Source organism: Pholcus phalangioides, unplaced genomic scaffold (assembly GCF_987345545.1).
Source record: "Pholcus phalangioides strain wild (caught in Gottingen) unplaced genomic scaffold, Ppha-v1.0 ptg000004l_1, whole genome shotgun sequence".
Taxonomy (NCBI): Eukaryota; Metazoa; Arthropoda; class Arachnida; order Araneae; family Pholcidae; genus Pholcus; species Pholcus phalangioides.
The window spans coordinates 15729914-15748411 of NW_028301597.1; the positions used below are offsets into that span (position 1 = coordinate 15729914).

General features: G+C 33.7%; 1 protein-coding gene across 1 annotated transcript; it reads right to left on the reverse strand.

Moving 5' to 3' along the window:
* Positions 1-1555: 1555 nt before the first annotated feature.
* Positions 1556-12010, reverse strand: LOC149086604 (U5 small nuclear ribonucleoprotein 40 kDa protein). The gene is made up of 9 exons (XM_089230983.1): positions 11762-12010; positions 11407-11536; positions 9731-9824; positions 9377-9542; positions 7624-7746; positions 5451-5571; positions 3845-3927; positions 2498-2663; positions 1556-1682 (listed from the first exon to the last, which is right to left on the reverse strand). The coding sequence occupies exons 1-9, from the start codon at positions 11861-11863 to the stop codon at positions 1633-1635; spliced, it is 1035 nt and encodes a 344-aa protein (XP_089087109.1). The 5' UTR covers positions 11864-12010; the 3' UTR covers positions 1556-1632.
* Between the last annotated feature and the right edge of the window lie 6488 nt (positions 12011-18498).

Genomic DNA, 18498 nt, shown 5'->3' on the forward strand with positions numbered 1-18498 from the left:
ATGACAGTTTTCTAACTTATAGACTATATTAAGCTCTAGAGATCTTGCTTTAAACAAACCCCATTAGCATATTAAACTATTAAAAATCCCATTTATCATACCAATGTCATCCAAGAACAAATCATTCTACGTTTAAAACAGTATTGAAATTTTTACTGATAAAAAAATTCAAAAGCACAGTCATATATGCAACTAACATTCATTAATTTAATCAATTTAAATATTGTGGAAAGAAATCTTTATAAAATATTACTGTGATGTACCACAAACTTTTCTTTAAAAAAGAACCTTGAATGAAAAAAGTGTTCATTACGAGCTATGAAAAATTTCTCTATGTTGGAACATGATTAAAATAAAAACATGGCCGGGAAAAATTAGAGTTGCAAACAAATTGCAGGTTTTTATTTTTATTATTGCTTTTGAAAAGAAACATATCTTGTTTCCCAACTGTGACAATAATTCCCACAGATAGTGCATTGCCTACTTTTACAAAGCCTGTAGTAAATTCCATTCCAGGGATAAAAAAAGCCCTCCCTACGGTTAACACACTCTTTAACAACTTCACTATCTTCTATGGGAAAGAAAGTTTTTGGAACAGATTCAGAAATCTCTTAAAATCTTCTGAGAAAAATTGAATTCTACCAACCTGACTCTTCACTTTTTATCATTTATTGAATATGAATACAAAAGCAAAGGCCACAAAATGCCCAATGAGGTGGCTGAAAAAACCCAAAATATGGATGTCGAATTAATGTTAATAAATAATTTAAATATGAATCTTACCATCTCTTATTTGTTTGTATTGTATCATACAAGTTAAAAAGTCATATTCAAAATTGTTTCAAATATCAAAAGTATCTGATTTTTCAAAAAAAAGTGATTTAAATCAAGATACCCTGGTTGATAGTTGATTTTTATTTGCAATGAACACCTTGTGTGCAACATTACACCCCCTAGATGGTTTCTTATGAACTAGACTTTCATTAAAATGTAAACCTTCAGTCTATTATAATGAGGTCCTACAGTATTTCATTTTTTATGCATTTTTGTTTTAATTTGGCGAGATACTATATTTCTTAAAAAAAAGAAGGAAAAATCTAATTTTCATCTCACATTTGTTTTTTCAAGCAAAACAAAATTTTATTTTGAACCAAAATTTTTATATGCAATGCATACTTGTATTTCATGTGTTTTTATTAGAATTTGATGCAATAGATTATTATTTACTTGTTCTTCCGTCCATTACTTCATTTTTATCCACTTTGCAGCTTAAATTTGTCAAAACTGCTTAATTTTTTATACTATATATGTTCTAGTTAATAAATCAATTTTTTTTTGTATTAGTTTTATCTTTGGTTTATTCATTAATTAAATATTCAGATTGTGTTGGTTTCAGACTTGTATAACAGAACATATTTTTACATTGTAATATTATCTACACACAATCACTGATATCTTTGTACGAAAGTCAACTCGAACTTGAAGGCCCAAAATATATTGCCTCATCCGAGTTTATTCACATCTACAGCCATGTGAAGTTTAATATAGTCTGTACTCAAAAGAAATAAATGATAATTTATTTGTAGCCAAATACAATGGTATTTACAAATGAATGATTACTTGGCATTTTCATTATTCAATTTCCCCTAAATATATCTGCTTATCGCTTGAGCAGGACATTACTAGAAAAGGAAGAAAAAAAAAAAAAAACTTTAGGAGACAAATAACAAAAGCACATGTTAGATGAGGAATTTTTCATCAAAAGAAATTTTTGATTACTAATCTTCAAAGCAGCATTTTTAATTAACAAATTAAAGCACTCAATACTTCATAACATTCATAAAGGATTTTGAGGACAAATGTGTTGAATTTAGATGCAGTAAATGTGAAAATGGTCCAACTCGTTGCAGCTGGTGAGAAAGAATGAAGTAGAAATGTGTGAACATAGCTGAAGAAAGAGTGCACAAAAAGAGAATAATTGAGTTGAGAGCAGAAATATTTTCTGGGACAAAATTTCATTCCAGCCTTCAATAAACTTTATTAAGTCTTGTAGATGATTAAAAAAGTATGAAAACACAGCTTGACTTTGGAAAGTAGAGAGAAAGATCCAAAAGAACCTTGTGCATTTTGAACAAATTTATAATTTTAAAAAAATAGACCACAACAGTCTCAATTGGAAAACCCTTATTAAGGGGGGAGGGGAGTCTGTGTTACCATTAAAAAACTTTGTAAAAGCAACCCTCGCCCGAACCAATAAAAATAAGGGTTTTTTTTTTTCAATATAATTTTTTCTAAACTTAAGGCTAAACATTCCATTTCAACCTTTTGAAGACCAGACATTTTTCCAAAACCCATAGTAAACAGGTGATCTCACAATGGGAATACTGCGCCAAAAAGGGTTAAATAGATCCATTATTGGGCACCACATTAACATGATTTTGACTAACAACCGCTTTGTTCGTAAATCCAAAGAGAATGATAGCTTAAGTATACTCACTTATTGGTTCTTTAGGGTGGAAGCTGACTTCATTCACAGATCCGTTGTGACCAGGTAATTTATATAATATCCTACGTGATGCAGTGTCCCATACATACACAAATCTATCTGATGAACCTGCAGTTACCTTATTGCCATCTGGTGACCAGTGACATTTCAGAAGGTTCTAGGACAAATACAAAAAGAAAAAACAATTTCATATAATTATTAAATATCACACATAGGGTTTGAAAAAAAAAACATGTCATGGGCCAGAGAATGAACATATTAAATTAAACATTATACAACAAAAATATTTTAACGTGTTGTGTGCCGCAATATACTTTTGATCACTCATTAAACACATTTTAAAATACTAAACACTCCAACCAATTATATAACTTCTAACAAAAATTAAACTTTGATTTGGCCACGATCAACTGTAATAAATTTAACAAAAACTTATTTCACATGAATAATAATAAAAAACAAATAAGCCATTATCGAAATGTAAAGATAATCTTATCAAAAGCCACTCAAGATATGAAAAGCACAGCACTCCCATCCACCATCATCCTCTGCCTTGGGGAGCAACTAGTAGTAGCAGATATAAATTGGTGTATTACATTCTTAAATAGATTATAAACTGAATTTCTAAGTAATTTGGAAGGAGAAAGTGCCAGACCACCCTACCGAAATATTCCAGCCAAGAAGTATGGCACACACCTAGATTCTGAGCACTCTGAAAGAGATGCTACCTTTTAATTGGTTGATAGAAGATCATGTGTTAATTCTGGAATTTCGCCTTAATGTGGGAACCAGACAGAAGAAAGCATGTTATATAATTTGATGGGCAATCGCCGAGTGATAAATGCAAAAGATTCATACATGAACTTCAAAAGGCTTTTGCGGAAAATAAGAAGGCAGGCATTGGATTGGTAATCCAAGGCCAGAGCAAAGAAAAAGGAAATGTTCAATTCTATGATAGAAAAATGCTCTCACGACACATAAACTCTGATTCATGGAATAAACAACATTCCTAAAGTGGGGGCGTGTGGAAGTTTGTACCAGAGAGACATGACGGTTTTGTTAAGGAAGTTTGATAAAATGAAATAAAGTATTTGTTTTTCTTTAAGTTATTTTGCCCCAAAATAGCATTAGAAGTACAGCTGAGGACCTACGGCTGATAATAAGAAGATGGAGAAAGTTTTACTAAAGCAAAAGAAATGAATGAAAATGTAACAGAATAAGCTTAGAAATTCAATCGCATGTTTAGGATCAGTCCTTTTTGTTACTTCATCATGAATCCCAGATTTTAAATGCAGTCTGTTATCTACAAGCTTAACGATATAAATGTGCAAAACTTACTTTTTCAAAATTGTGTTGATGACCTTGGAATAGTTTCACACAGCGTTCTTGAGGAGCGAATGGTCTTATGTCCCATACTCTTACTACATAATGGAAATAAAATTCTGATATTACAATAGGATAAAGGTGAAATTTCGCAGAAATACATCATTATATAATCTGCAATTAATTGAAATCCATAAAAATTTGCATTCAATTCAATTTTTCATTAATCACATATTCATTCCAGAAAACTTTTAAATGGACTTTTAGCTCATTCACTGTGCATTACTAGATTTATCCTGTACACTACTAAATTTCTTGTTTAAAACTATATTGGCAGCTAAAATGATAGAGAGTACTGGTTCCCATCCTTTATGTGTGTAAGGAATACGTACACAATTTTTGGCAAAAGCTGCAGGCACAATTTTCCAAATTTATTGTCAAAACAGTTACTTTATTGCAGCAAGCATTTTTTTATTTTCCCCAGGATAAGGACACCACTGCTATGGTGCCCACAGGCTTGGGTACAACTATCACACAATAGTTATCAGCATAAAAAGCCACAATTCCCTTTTTACTTGGCAGTGTTACTCTCGAAAGCAACACACGAGTTTCTTATATTTTTCAAGTAAAGGTATTTTATATTTTGAGCTTGTTTCAGCATTGATGTTTCTAAGCACCTCCTAAACATTCGATTTTTACTAGTTAGCTGTGGAGGAGACACATTGTTATGCATTCTTTAACAATGATGGGGAAAGAAAGTTGGCAAACAATAAATGACATTTTTAAACTATTCAAATCTATGTAAACCATATAAATACAGTATGTCCCCTGAAGTGACAAACTTTTTTTTCCTTCACTGGATCAGGAGCATAACTATGAGAGGGGTGATCACCCCCTCCCCCGCAAGCACAATGTGATAATTCATGAAATTTTTGGAACTTCTATATGATAATATTGCAACAACAAATTCAAGAAAACTTTGATTAAAAAAACAGGTAAAACCGGTACATTTTTCAAAAAAGGTAGATGGAGAAAAAAACAAAAACGGGACTGTCATGGAAAATACAGGACATACGGTTTCCCAAGCCGAGACTAGTGTTCAAAAAATTTGCAAAATCATCTCTCCCAACAGAGAGCTTGAGATCCGCCCTGCCCTGGATACTGCCAATGCTTGCCAATAAAAGGGTAAAAATACCATTTTCTTTGCGAGACTAAAATATTCTTTCAGCTTATCAAATGACAAAGAAACAAAACTTCTTTTTTACTTTGTTATCACTCCCTAACAACATTCAAGAGCAGAAAAATTTTGTATGCATGCTCAAACTAACACAATAAATGTTTGGTCACAACAATCAAAACTCATAACACACAATTCTCAATTTGTGCGTAAAGTAAATATGAAAACCTCAAAAACTGTATCCTGGATCCCGCTCATAACGCTTTTCAAAAAACCACCATGAAAACACGTTGTAAGCAGAAAAGCACTTTAAACAGGAAATCTTGATGAGTATAAGCAAAAATTAGACCACAAAGTTAAGTCTTACTGCAGGGAAAACATTCTATGTGGGAACATTCAAATTCAGATCAACTGCATTAGATTCACAAGTGAAACTGTACTCACATGTATTGTCCATAGCATTAGATAATACATAAGAACCATCTGGACTCAGATCTAACCCAGTTATAGTATCAGAGTGTCCAAAAAGCTTGTATAAAATTCCATTCTTTCGCATATCCCATACCTGAAATTATATATATATATATAATGTGTGTGTGGAAGGAAAAACACAAGGTCAAATAGTTTTGAAATACTCTGCAGCTATGAAATAAATATAAATTGAACAGTGGTTGCAGTGAAATGGCATCAACAATGTCTCAATAATTCTGAAATGATTTTATATAATTGATACAGTCATTCCTCACATTCACGGGGATTACATTCTGGTAATGATCACAGATACGGAAAATCTGAATAACCCAGAGCATAAAATTTTGTTTTTAATGCATCTCTAATTTCTGCCTTGTTTAGGAGAAGGTACTCAGTGATTCCTGCAGATGTTTTCTGAAAGATTCGGCAGTTTCTTAGTATATGTGTTATAGTACAATGACAGGGCTTTTTATACAAATTTGGCTACATGCAAAGATACATGCTATAGATGGGTCAATGTCATGGAAAAGAATCCATTGCCGATTTAAACATACGAAGCCCTAGTGCTATGTTGCTCACAATGAAGTTGTTTTCTGGATTTTAATCTTGATAATTGTGGTGTATCACTTCGGCTTCAGAGGCAGTCAGCTCAATTAATTCCTTTTCCAATTTCTTTTCTCTGTCGTCAACGAACCCTTCTCTATTTATCTGCTCCGCTAATGTGATGTCTTTCATAATCTCTTCAGCTGGTTCTGAAGAAATGTCTTCGTGACACACTGTGAACTAAAGAATTTTCAACATAAGTTGACGGTTCTCTTTATAGCTTCTGTGGCTCTAGCGATGACATCTGTGAAATTCTTCTACAATTTTGAAGCATCTTCTTTGACAGCCTACACAATCATTATTCAGTAATTTGTATATTGATCCATAAATGTTCACATACTTATCATGTAGTTGAATAAGTAGATTGAATTAGGAAAAACATAGAGCAGTGTTTCCAACCATTGGTTGTGGCCCAGTACTGGACCATGACATGAGTCAAATCAGGTCGCGTGGTTTCAAATGATTTCACCATTTCATTTTTATCCATTTATTTCCCACTAGTCATGCATATGATGAGGCCTTCCATTCACAAAAATTAAATCAACTGGGCCACAGGCTTCCAAAGGTTGAGAACCACTGACATAGAGGACTTCAATGCTGTTCAGGGCCATTATTCAATATCTAAAGAACTTCAAATAGAATGTCTTTACTGTCAAGATGCCTTCTAACTTTCACAAAGAAACACCACTTACACCAATCTAGAAAAAGTGTTTTTACAGTGTTTCATACAAAATACTGAGAGACGTGACTTCTTATTTCTTCACTTCTTTCTCTTCAATATTCATGAATTTGCAGAATTAGAAATGATTGTCATGACATAAAACATATGAAATTAATTTTTTGCATGAATTTTTTTTTATCGCACTCACAGAACAATAACACTTTCTAAGTAAGAGATACATGGATCTTGATGTATAAAGTTTTTGCTCCCCACAGCAACGATGAGTTTTCTTTTCAATATATCTGATTGAAGATTCATTGCTGCCATAACAGCAGGCAACTGCAGCAATCAAGATAAGCAGTCAATATTTCTTTCTTTTTTCTTTTTGCACTTTCAGAAATATTAGAACTGTTTTTTTTTTTTAAATTTTCAAAAGCACTAGGAAATGCTTAGGAGGAGTTCTTCAGCATGTTTAGTTAGCACTTATAATTCATATTTCCTTCTAATACTAGAAATAACATTGGAACAGTGTTTTCCAAAACTGGGAAAGAGACCACAAATATGGATAATTGTGAATATATCAAACCCACCAACATGAGAGACGACTGCACAAAAAAATATTTTTAGACTGCGTGCAAATATATCGTTGCAGGCAAAATGCTAAACATGCCAAAAAATAAAGAATTTCAAAAGTAGTTAATTTTTTCAAACCTAGCTTTTGTTGGAATTCACATACTGTACCAGTACTTTTCAAAATTTGTTCCTCATGAAAGAGTAGCTAAGTTAATTTAAGCTAAAGGTTAGATTTTTTTTTCACTGTGTTAATTGACTTTGCCTTCTTTTATCGAAAAAAAGGAAATCTTATATAACAAATATACATACCTTGATAACGTTATCAATACCCCCAGCTATGATTTGTTCAGAAGTGTCATTAAATGTAACTGAAGTTAACTGGTACGTTTCTTGAAATGTGTGAACAGCACCTCTTTTCCTTGCATCCCATACCTGCAACGCAACATCATACACTTAATGTAAAATTTTCACACAAAAGTGCCACAATTCCAGAGCAGGAAACCAATGTGCCAGTGATTTCCAAATAATGTACTGGGACAATTTAAGGTGCTGCAAATTATTTAAGCAACAAAGTTGTTATATCAAATAATAAATAATAATTAGTACTGTGATTCTCAACCACTGTGTAGTTAAAATTTGAGCGAAACAAGAACAGATGCTATAAAATGTAGTAAAAATTTGGATCAAAAGTGATTTGGTTTACGAGTTTCATGTAATATGAGCAGTAAATTGCATATACTCAAGCCAAAAAGGACTTCTCGAGTGAAACAGTGCTCTGCCATAGAAATTATATACTAAAAAGGGCTCCACAAGTCCAAAAAAAGTTGAGAACCGCTGATTTAAAGCAATGGATATCGGTGAAAGTTTGTAAAGATGTTTCTCTCTACTATGAAAATATAGTTAATGTTTAAGGGAATATCAAGTATGTATCAATAATTGAAGTTTAGGGAAAATAAGGCACACTATTTCTTAGACGAAAATGTTTTATGACAATAAAACATTTCGTTTTTGTTTTATTCCGAACACGTACTGTGAGGCCTGAAATTGTGGCAAAACCTGTAAGGTGATCTCAGGAAAAAGCTTTTGTGAAACACAGATGTAGACTGAAATAAAAATTCATTTCACTCAACAGGAATGCAAAATTATGCCAAAAGCATTGGATTTTGATCATTTTTGTTGCACTATTATCATTTTCTGTACACGAAGGCCAATTAGACGAAATGTATAATTTATTGCCGATTCTGAACGGCATCTTTCTCTTTTTATACTCACAGAGAGGTTTGTGTGCTAACCTCTTGGTGTGTAACTCCCCACGGTGGCAATACTTTTCTGTGGCAATGTCGCAGTGCATTAGATTTTAATGCTGACTAAAAAGAAAAAGATTAACATGAGGACGGTAAAATGTTAGCATTTTACACCATTTCTTTTTAACCTAGTTGTGGGTAAACTTTTTTTAGAAGTGGGCCAAAAAAAAAAAAAAAAATTTTGGTGGTCCAGGAACACTGATTCAATTCTTGCGTTGAGGGAAATCACACAAGTCACAAAAATCAAATTTTACATGACAAGCAAAATGCACTTGTGCCAAAGCCTTTACACTTGATGCTAATGACAATCTTTTGAGAGCTGCAGAAACTAGACTGTTTCTTCTTGCGACTTACTGGCTTCACTATGCCACTGTCGTGGATTCTTACTATATTATCCGCGGAAAAAATAATTTTAGATATTTTGTAACTTAACCATGCTTTCCCATCTCAACATGACAATTTAAGTTTTTATGTGTAGATATCAAGTGGCAGAATGTGTTGTATACTTTGAAGACTGTCATGGTTCCATTGCAAATGAGACAATGGTTTATCCTTTACGACTGTGAGAAGTTAAATTTGCTCATCGCCAATTTAACCAATTCTAATACTTTTTATGAAAGTTTTTTTGCAAGCTTGGGTTTGAGAAACTTACTATGAACTGATTGAACTGGTAAAAAAAAATTCCTAGCCAACAGTGTACATACACATTTGCATATAAATTGTTTAAAAAAAAAATTAATACAAATATTTGAACAAACTTTTATCGTGCAGTCATCACTTGCACTACAAAGCAATTGTGGACCCCGTCTAGCTGATCCACAGCTGTTTACATACGAAGTATGACCCTTGAGTCTCTTAACTCTTACTCCAGCATCAGAATCCCAGATACTCACAGTCTTGTCCGTTGATGCTGAGAATAATGACCTGGAAAAGAAAAACAAAACAAATGTTGCAATTTGTGACTTAATTTCATCTACCCTTTCAATGGGAAACAATTTCAAGTATTTTAATCAAAATTTTATTAACTACAAAACAATTCACATTTCAAAACTTATTTTTTCTAAAGAGGGATAACAGAATAGAACAAAAATAGAAGTTTGAATTATTCTTACCCTCCATCTGTAGAAAATTTCAAATCTAGAACAGCTCCTGAATGGCCAGTCAGAACAGCGAAATTGTCACAATCGCCATAGGTATTCCAAAAATCTTGAAAAAATAAGTCAAATACAATAATTGCAATTATCTAATATATTGGTTCTACTGCTCATTATACGGGATGTCTTGTAGCACTGCCTTTATCTCATCAACCGTCCGTTGTAGAGGTATGATTCTAGTTTGAAAAATGCTCAACAGGCATTCAAAAATTTTCCTGTACCCGTTTTGAGAGTGAAAATACTGTGTGTAATGAAATAAAAAATTTTAAATTCTATACGGTCCCCCTGTACTCCAATTAGAAAGTTGTTGCCTTTTCTAATTGCAATATTCATAGAGATATTAGATTTGGAGAAACAGAGGAAATTTGGGGGAGAACAGCGTTAAAATGTGGAAAAACCATTTTACTCACATTTAACTGTGTTCTTTCCCCAAATTTCCTCCATTTTTTGAATTCTAATATCTTTGGGAATATTGTACACTTAGAAACTTTGAATTTTTTTGTTGGCATCAGGAGGACTTGGACGTTAGAGAGCAGGGAGATCGCCTAAAAATGTGTATTTTTATTTCGTTACACACTGTATTTTCACTCTCGCAACTGGTACCGGGTAAGTTTTGAACTCCTGTTGAGCATTTTTCAAACTGGAATCATATCTTTACAACGGCTGGTTAATGAGATGAAGTCAGTGCTACAGGACACCCCATATAATGAGCAGTAGAACCAATATACTAGATAATGTTTTAGATAAAAGTTTATTTGTAGAGTTGTTTGATGTTTAATCTAGATAATGATATTTTGGGGAATTTCCACTATACGGTATACCGTTTTGTCAGCAAATTTTCGCATGTGCCAAAGCAGCGATATGTTGCTAACATAATTCTTTCAGGTCCTAAAATGTAGATGTTGCTACTGCACCCGATTTTCTTTTCCAGCTTATTATTGCAATTTCATTTCGCTTTTTACGTGTCATTTTTTAACGCTATTTCTGGTTTTTTTTTTTTCATTATTATGGCTGATTGCATAGATTTAACATATTTGCACCTGCTACAATTCAAAGGGCAAAGAAGTGTTATTGACTTCTGTATGAAGATGGGCCTGTGTTCGGGCAGTTTGTGGTGGTCCGAGGTCGATATTTTAAGGGGAGACAGGACCCCCCCCCCTATCAGTGTGAGGAGCCAAATGATGTTCGAGCGTAGTGAGGGTGTCGAGTGTGACCGTTCATGGGGGTGGCAAAGCCGTTTGCGTGCCACAGGCATGCGCTATACAAAGTACTGTCTACGGGTGTTTATTCATTTTTATCATCGATTAAATAACTTATTAATATATTAAATTTTTTTATTTCCATATGTTTTTCATCGTTTTTGGGTATTCTGGCAGTAACCTTAATGCCAAAGCGGGTTTAGCGATAAAAAAGTTGCCAAATCGAGGTATAATGGGCATTTACCGATATTTTTATTATTATTTTACTCCTTGGTTTTCAGCATTGTTATGTTTTCTATGCTGGCTTTGGCGATCCACGGCCCTAGAGATTTTTCGTCGGGCCGTCGGACGTGTTTGGCGACAAAAAGTCGCCAAGAATCTGGATTATACACACATACAGCATTTATTCCAAAATAATACACAAGTTATATTTACGAATATTTCTGTCAAATCCTGCAGTTGCCAAATAGGTACCATCCGGATGAAAGTCGCCGCAAAATATCTCTCCCTGATGCCCGGTTAGTAGCATGATAGGGGCTTGAAGGTTCGAGGATCGGGGAGGTCCCTGGAAATAGAGAAATCACATTTAAAATATCATAAAATCTTGATTCCATAATGAAAAGTTTGCTTGGAAACGCGCTAGATGCAAGCCCAGCTCATAAGCTTTTGAAGGGGAAAAAAACAACCATACATGATAACTACAGATTTTTTTTTTTCAATTGTTTCAACAATGGGTCGTGAATCAGTTTGAGGGAGGGAGGGAGTATAAAAGCTGTTGTTAAACACTTACCGAAGGATCCGTCTCGGACACACCAACATCGGTCCTTGGTCTCTTGTAAGGGACCATGACTCCATCCTCCGCATTCCGCTTGGACGCTGTTGACGAAGGCATTCGACTGGCTGGTTGAGCAAAAACAACTTTTAAATATACGATTGCAATTTAGAAAGAGACCTAAAACACTCTCACTCTACTGATAGCAATTTCAATAAAAGAGTATTTGTTTGGTGAATTTTATAAAATCAAACTTGCCACAGACACTCTTACACACACAACTCTTTTAGCAATCATAGGCTTTATTCCTGCGAAGTCACAGTGTATTTTTTAGTTGCAGTGACCATACCATCCCCTATTTTTCGGGACTTCCCGCATGCGGGATTTTTGTTTAAAAGTGCCCCAGTTTTTTGATGAAAGCGAGAGCCGCAACAAGACGCTTGGTCAGCTGGTGAAAGCCATCGTGGAGAAATATAAGAACTCTATTTCTCCTCCAAGGTGCAAGCACGCATTTTGGCGTTCGTTTGTAGTCATTGAAGGAGAGGTTGAAGGGTGAAATTTGCCCCTCAACCTCTGGTCCGGCGCACCAGAACCAACTGTTCCCTCCAAGTTGTGGCCCTCACAGAGAAGACCATATTTTTTGCGATAAAAATACGATAAATGTGAATTTCAGATACAGGAAGATACGAGATATCGTCAACTATCGCCAAACCACCGAAAAATTGCCAATTATGACGCAAAAGTTGCAAAAATATTCTAAAATTACTCAAATACAGTGCAGCCTCTCATGGAGGAAAGAATACAACGAGGTGAGACAGAACCTCCCAGAGATAGAAGGCCTCCGCACTCAGCTCATGACGTCAGTAAGCAGTCCATTTTCCCTCAGAATATTCGGGGAAAAAAATTCCCTGCTCGTGCCAGTATCATCATTGTGAGGAAAAGAAATGATCGGGTTCAGAATTGGTGATTTCTATGCCCCACATCCAATCACTGCGCGGTATTTGTGAGCCAGTCAGGAAGATTCTACGCCAAAATAAGAAGAAACGAAATAGGATGCTGTGTTTCAAAATGTGGCAAACTTGCTAGGTAGTCTGAATGACGTTTATGGCAAACAGTGCAGAGGCCTTCTATCTCTAGGAGGTGATGGCTGAGATCAGGCACGAAAATTTAAGCCGTTGTGGCAACCTTATGGGCTGACAAGTAAGCCCAAACAAACCTCTCTTTGGAAAAAAAAGTCAGATTTTTTCATACACCGCTTGTTCAAGTGGCTTTAAACATTGTCTCTTCCTCTCTCTCAGCACTGAAGTGTTACATGCTTTGCATAATTTTTTTTTTGAATTAAAATGCTGAGAAGAAATTTTGTGGCACAAGATATGGGTAAATTTAGGTTATTTTTGCAAAAGGTTCCATGTTGTTGAAATTAATATTGGAAAACAAACAACAATTAAAATTGTAAAAGCACTCGTTCAATTGTATAAATATATTCACAGAATTTGAGAAAAAAATTGAGTTCCTTAAGTGAAAAGAAAATTTTTAAATGTTTTTTTTAAAAATGGGGATGTTTCTCATAGAAAAGCATGGGGAACCACGGTTTGTTTGGGCTTACTTGGTCCCTAATAGAGCGATCACTGGCTTCATCTGGGAACCCATACTTTCTCAACGGACGCGCTGGTCACACCACCTCCTGTTATTCTTTCCTCCCCTCACGGACAGTTTTCTGATCCCCAGTCCCGTAGAATTAGGATGATCATTCGTCCCGTATTTTCCGGGACAGTCCCGGTATTTTCTGTTTTTTTTCCCGCGATTTGAAATGAATTGTACGGAAAACAAAGTTTAACACAACAAAAAAGTGAATAAATATTCATATTCATTGTCATAATGTCGTAATAAAATTTTTAGTTTTCAAAGTAATTTTAATCTTTAATTTTTAATTTTTTTAATAATTTTTAATTTTTTTTTGTAAAGGAAAAATAAAAATTCAACTGAGCTTCGTTTGAAATACGGAGAAAAATGGGAAATTTTCATGAAAAAGGCGGGGAGACCAAAATTACTGATAAATACAGGTATATTCCTTGAATTACTGGTCATATGGTCACCTTAGCTCAATGAAGCTGCCTATGTTTCATCAAGAAAAATGGAGAAATTTGTATCTCAATATATAAGTGGAAAGCAATAGCGACTCATGGTCGGAAATGTTTGGGAGGGGAGGGGGGTGTTAGCCAAAACAAATATTGATTATAGATATAGGTAAACAATTTCCAAGAACACCATTTTTGCAATTGATAATGTAATATAAAATAATTAAATATATATAACTAAATATTAATTGATAATATATAAAATAATTATTTGTATAATGTTGGCTTTTATAATTTATTTATTCTAATTAATTAGTTATATAATTTGTGACGAAATTATGGCTACATCACGTCAATATCCAAAGAAAATCTGTAACCCCCCCCCCCCCCCCCATAAAACTCAACGCATAAAATCAACATCTTCAAATATCTATTTTTGGCCATTTGAAAGACCTATATTTTATTATACACCGAGTCGCGCGATTTTTTGTGAGAACATATTGCTGAAATTCAAATATATTCAAGGGATTATTGCTCAGATATGAACGATTATTAAGTGGTTTTCAAATAAAGAATTGCTTCATTCGACCAGACCATAATACTTGTATGTAATGAAATTACTCTGCTTTTTAATAGGCTCCACCATGTAAAGATGAAAAATTTTCTGTGATTGAGAAATGCAATCCCAAGGTTTATATGGTACCTGAAGTTTTTTCAGAGAGAAGATCATTTCATACCAGAAATACAATTATTGCCAGCCTTAAAAAAGATTTGCTCATCGCAATGCTCATTGGAAGCAATTGAACTTCAACCCATGGATGAAAGTTCTTTCTTGCGTCCATAGGCGTACGCAGAAGTTTTTCAAGGAACGGGTTGGGGGGGGGGGGTTCAATTTTCTTTTTTTCTCTGGGGGGGGGGGTTACGTTTTTTCCTGAAAAATAATCACAATAATAATGAAACGCGAAGAGAAGGTAATTTAACAAAGAAAAACATTCCTTGAATAACACACACATTTAAGGTTCGTAAAACATCTTTGGATGATAATGAATTTCAGAAAAAAAAGTGCAGATGTACTTTTTTTTGTTGGATACACGTACTATATATCAAACGGTTTCTCTCAAAATAATCAATTCTGTTCTTGTTTTCCTCCCGACCTGAGTAGATCAAAGTATTCATCATCGTGACGATTCTTCAATCAGATATTTTTATTTTTTTTTTAAATTTGATTACTTTATTATAATATTATATATTAGAGAATACCAGAGAATTCCGCGAAACTCTTCGTTCCAAAATAATTATCTACTATACATATATGTATTTTTCAAGTTATTAAATGTATTGCATGCCAATTTTTATTGATACCTCATTGTTTCAACGAGATTAATTGCGATTTCCATGAATTTCGATCAGTGTAATTACATGAAATTCATTTTCGGATATTAATTACTGGTGCAGTAATTAATATCCGAGAATGAATTTAGGATAAGGATTTAATTACTGTACCAGTATTCGTGATGGTATATTAATTACTGTACCAGTAATTAATATACCATCACGAAATAACAGAAATTTAGATCAGATAGAAAACAACATCGGAGAATGGTGAGTAATATATCATTTAACTAATATGATTCTTCTCTTGAAAACATTGTAGGCAAAAAAGGAAGGGTTCTGTTCACCTTTGAATTCATCATGAACATTCAATAGACATAATTTCATATACTCTGTCTTTAGTTCATAAAAATATTTTCAAAAAACATTTTAGCTTCCTCATTCCTAAATTTTATAATAGCCTTTCAAATGATCTCATACAGCCATCCACATTATCGATTTTCAAAATTTTTTTAAGCAATACTTATTACAAATAGACAATATTGAAAATTACTTTTCATTTCGTCCTCAAATTTATACTCCCTTCTTTGCTGCAGATTGACTTCCCGCTCCAACTGGTCAAATCATATTATATAATCTCATGTTGATTTATAGATTTTTTTTATATAAGTAATAAGGCACCCCTTGCCCGTTGCATCGTTATATTGTATTATATGTATATCTATGTTATGCATTATACTTTGTGTGTGTGTGTATATATTTTGATTTTTCCATTTTTTCGTGATTTTTTTCCCTATCAAAAATTACTAAACACTGTAATTATATTTTATATTGTATGACAATTTGCAGTGTTTAAAAATTAACTTCATTGTAACAACCAGTATGAGACCTAGGTGTCTCCTTGGTGGTTTTCATTAATCAAATGTATTATTTTTATTGACCTTATATATATTAAAACGATCATCAACATTTGTTTCAGACAAGAACTCTGTTCACACACACACACACACACACACACACACACACACACACACACACACACACACACACACACACAAAAGGAAATTAATTCGTGTAGTTACAAAGGGGGAACGAATTAAAACAACAGATTGAAAACAATCAACACAAATCCGTTTCATGTTCCCTCGATGAACTATTTTTGAGAAGGAAAAGCAATTCCAACAATACAAAAATTATTCTTATGAAATTACTGCGATAATTACTTTTTATGTTACACGAGAAATCTGATACGATTGTATCTCTGAGTGGGATGAAGGACGTCAATTTGTCAAGTCTGTAATTAGACGGAAATGAGTTATGTGATATGACTTCATTTATTTCTTTCTTTCAAGAGGGATAGTGTATTTTTTCGTTTTATAACGTTTTCCAAGAAGATGTTGTGAAGACGTAAATAAATATAGAGATGCAATGTTCGTGCAAAACGAGCAATTTATTATTTATTATGTTCTCAAAGCCCTATGCTTTTGAGTTTTTGAAATAAGCTCATGTGCTTTCTTAATTTATTATTATAATTATGACTTGTTATTAATAGTAATCACTAAGTTTATCACCGTGTATTTGTTACGGTAAATATGATAAATATGGTTATTATACATAATAATCGATGATTACGCATAGTACCCAAGCATCGTTGATAAATTTAATTAGAGTCTAAATAAAATATCACGCACACACACTTTTACCGGCCATTATGTATGATATCCAAGTGTCGTTGGCAAACATGATAAATCGTACTTCACATTTCCCGGTTATTATACATTGTAACCATTTTGCATTGTAATTGGGATAAACTGGTCCCATTCAGTGTCGTCTTAAGGCATGGGCCCACCCGGGCACGGCCCGGGGGCTTCAAGCGAAGAGGGGCCTCACAAAAATGAGATCTGGTTGAAATTTTCGAGAATTTGTTTGGTAGGATCTCTGAAAAATCAATTGGTCCGGGGGCCCATGATACTATTAAGACGGCCCTGGTCCCATTGCGGTAATAAGATTTATTATTTAAATCACCGTACTAGTGAGCTAGAGTATGAACAGGATATAATGAATTCTGACTTCCCGAATTTTTCCGACCGCTCCCGAAATAACTCCTATTTGATGAATTTTGAAATCGGACCTCCATATAACAAACTCTTCTTTAACAAATTTTACGATTACACCCCGATATAACGAACTCTTCTTTAACAAATTTTACGATTACACCCCGATATAACGAACTCTTCTTTAACAAATTTTACGATTACACCCCGATATAACGAACTCTTCATGTAACAAATTTTACGATTATACCCCGATATAAGGAACTCCTATTCAACAAATTTGACGATCGCATCCCGAACGAGAACAAATTCTAATTTGAAAAAAATCGTTGATTTAACGAATTTTTGCAACTTTCTGTGTGTATAAATTCGGACCCCTCCGATACAACTAATTCCTATTTGACGCGTTCTACAATCGGACTTTGATATAAGAAACTTTTATGTGACAAATTTTGTGATTTTATTCCGATATCTATAGCGTGTGAGAACTCTCATTTAACAACCTTAACTATAATTTAACTATAACCAACGATGCATAGGTGTTATGCATAATCACCGGTTAAAAGTTATAATTTTTTTAGTACTTATAAAATTTACCAATGATGCTTCCTATTATAATAATTACTAACGAGATTTATGCATAATCATTGACGGAAATGATAAATTTATCAAACTTAGCGAGACGATAGACGATAGCGCATAATAACCGATTTATAACATTTACCGTAACATAGAGAAAACATCCGGATATTCGTGAGAAGTTTATAACATTACGGATATTTTATGAGCATTCATAGCTGCTGAGGATATTCTTGAAAGATTTGCGTATATAAACTGAATATACTGAGTGAATTCAATCCCTTCCCCTCTTTTCTTTTTCGATTTTCCACAGTGAGTGAACTCAGTTCCCAGTATTCATGGGAGATTGGTTCCACGAATTGGTTTTTCGAAGATGCGGCATCACGTATCTCAGAATCGAAGATAAGTATATGAAAAAGCATTCATTCATGAACGTCATTTCTCATACGACTTACATAACTCACGTATCCGAACGGTAATTTTTTTCTTCGAAATTATGATCACTTGAATGAATTACTTCTACCTATCATGGATCTCAAGTAAAATTAATGCGCAAAGAAAAGAAAAGATGCGCAAAGTAGGTACTAATGGTCGGTGCTAATAAACAAAATGAACGACATCGACGGCCGTGTAAAAAATAAATGAATAAAAAATGTTTTTATTTATTTTTTAGAAACATTTTCCATGATATCGAAATTCCTGTCCAATTGAT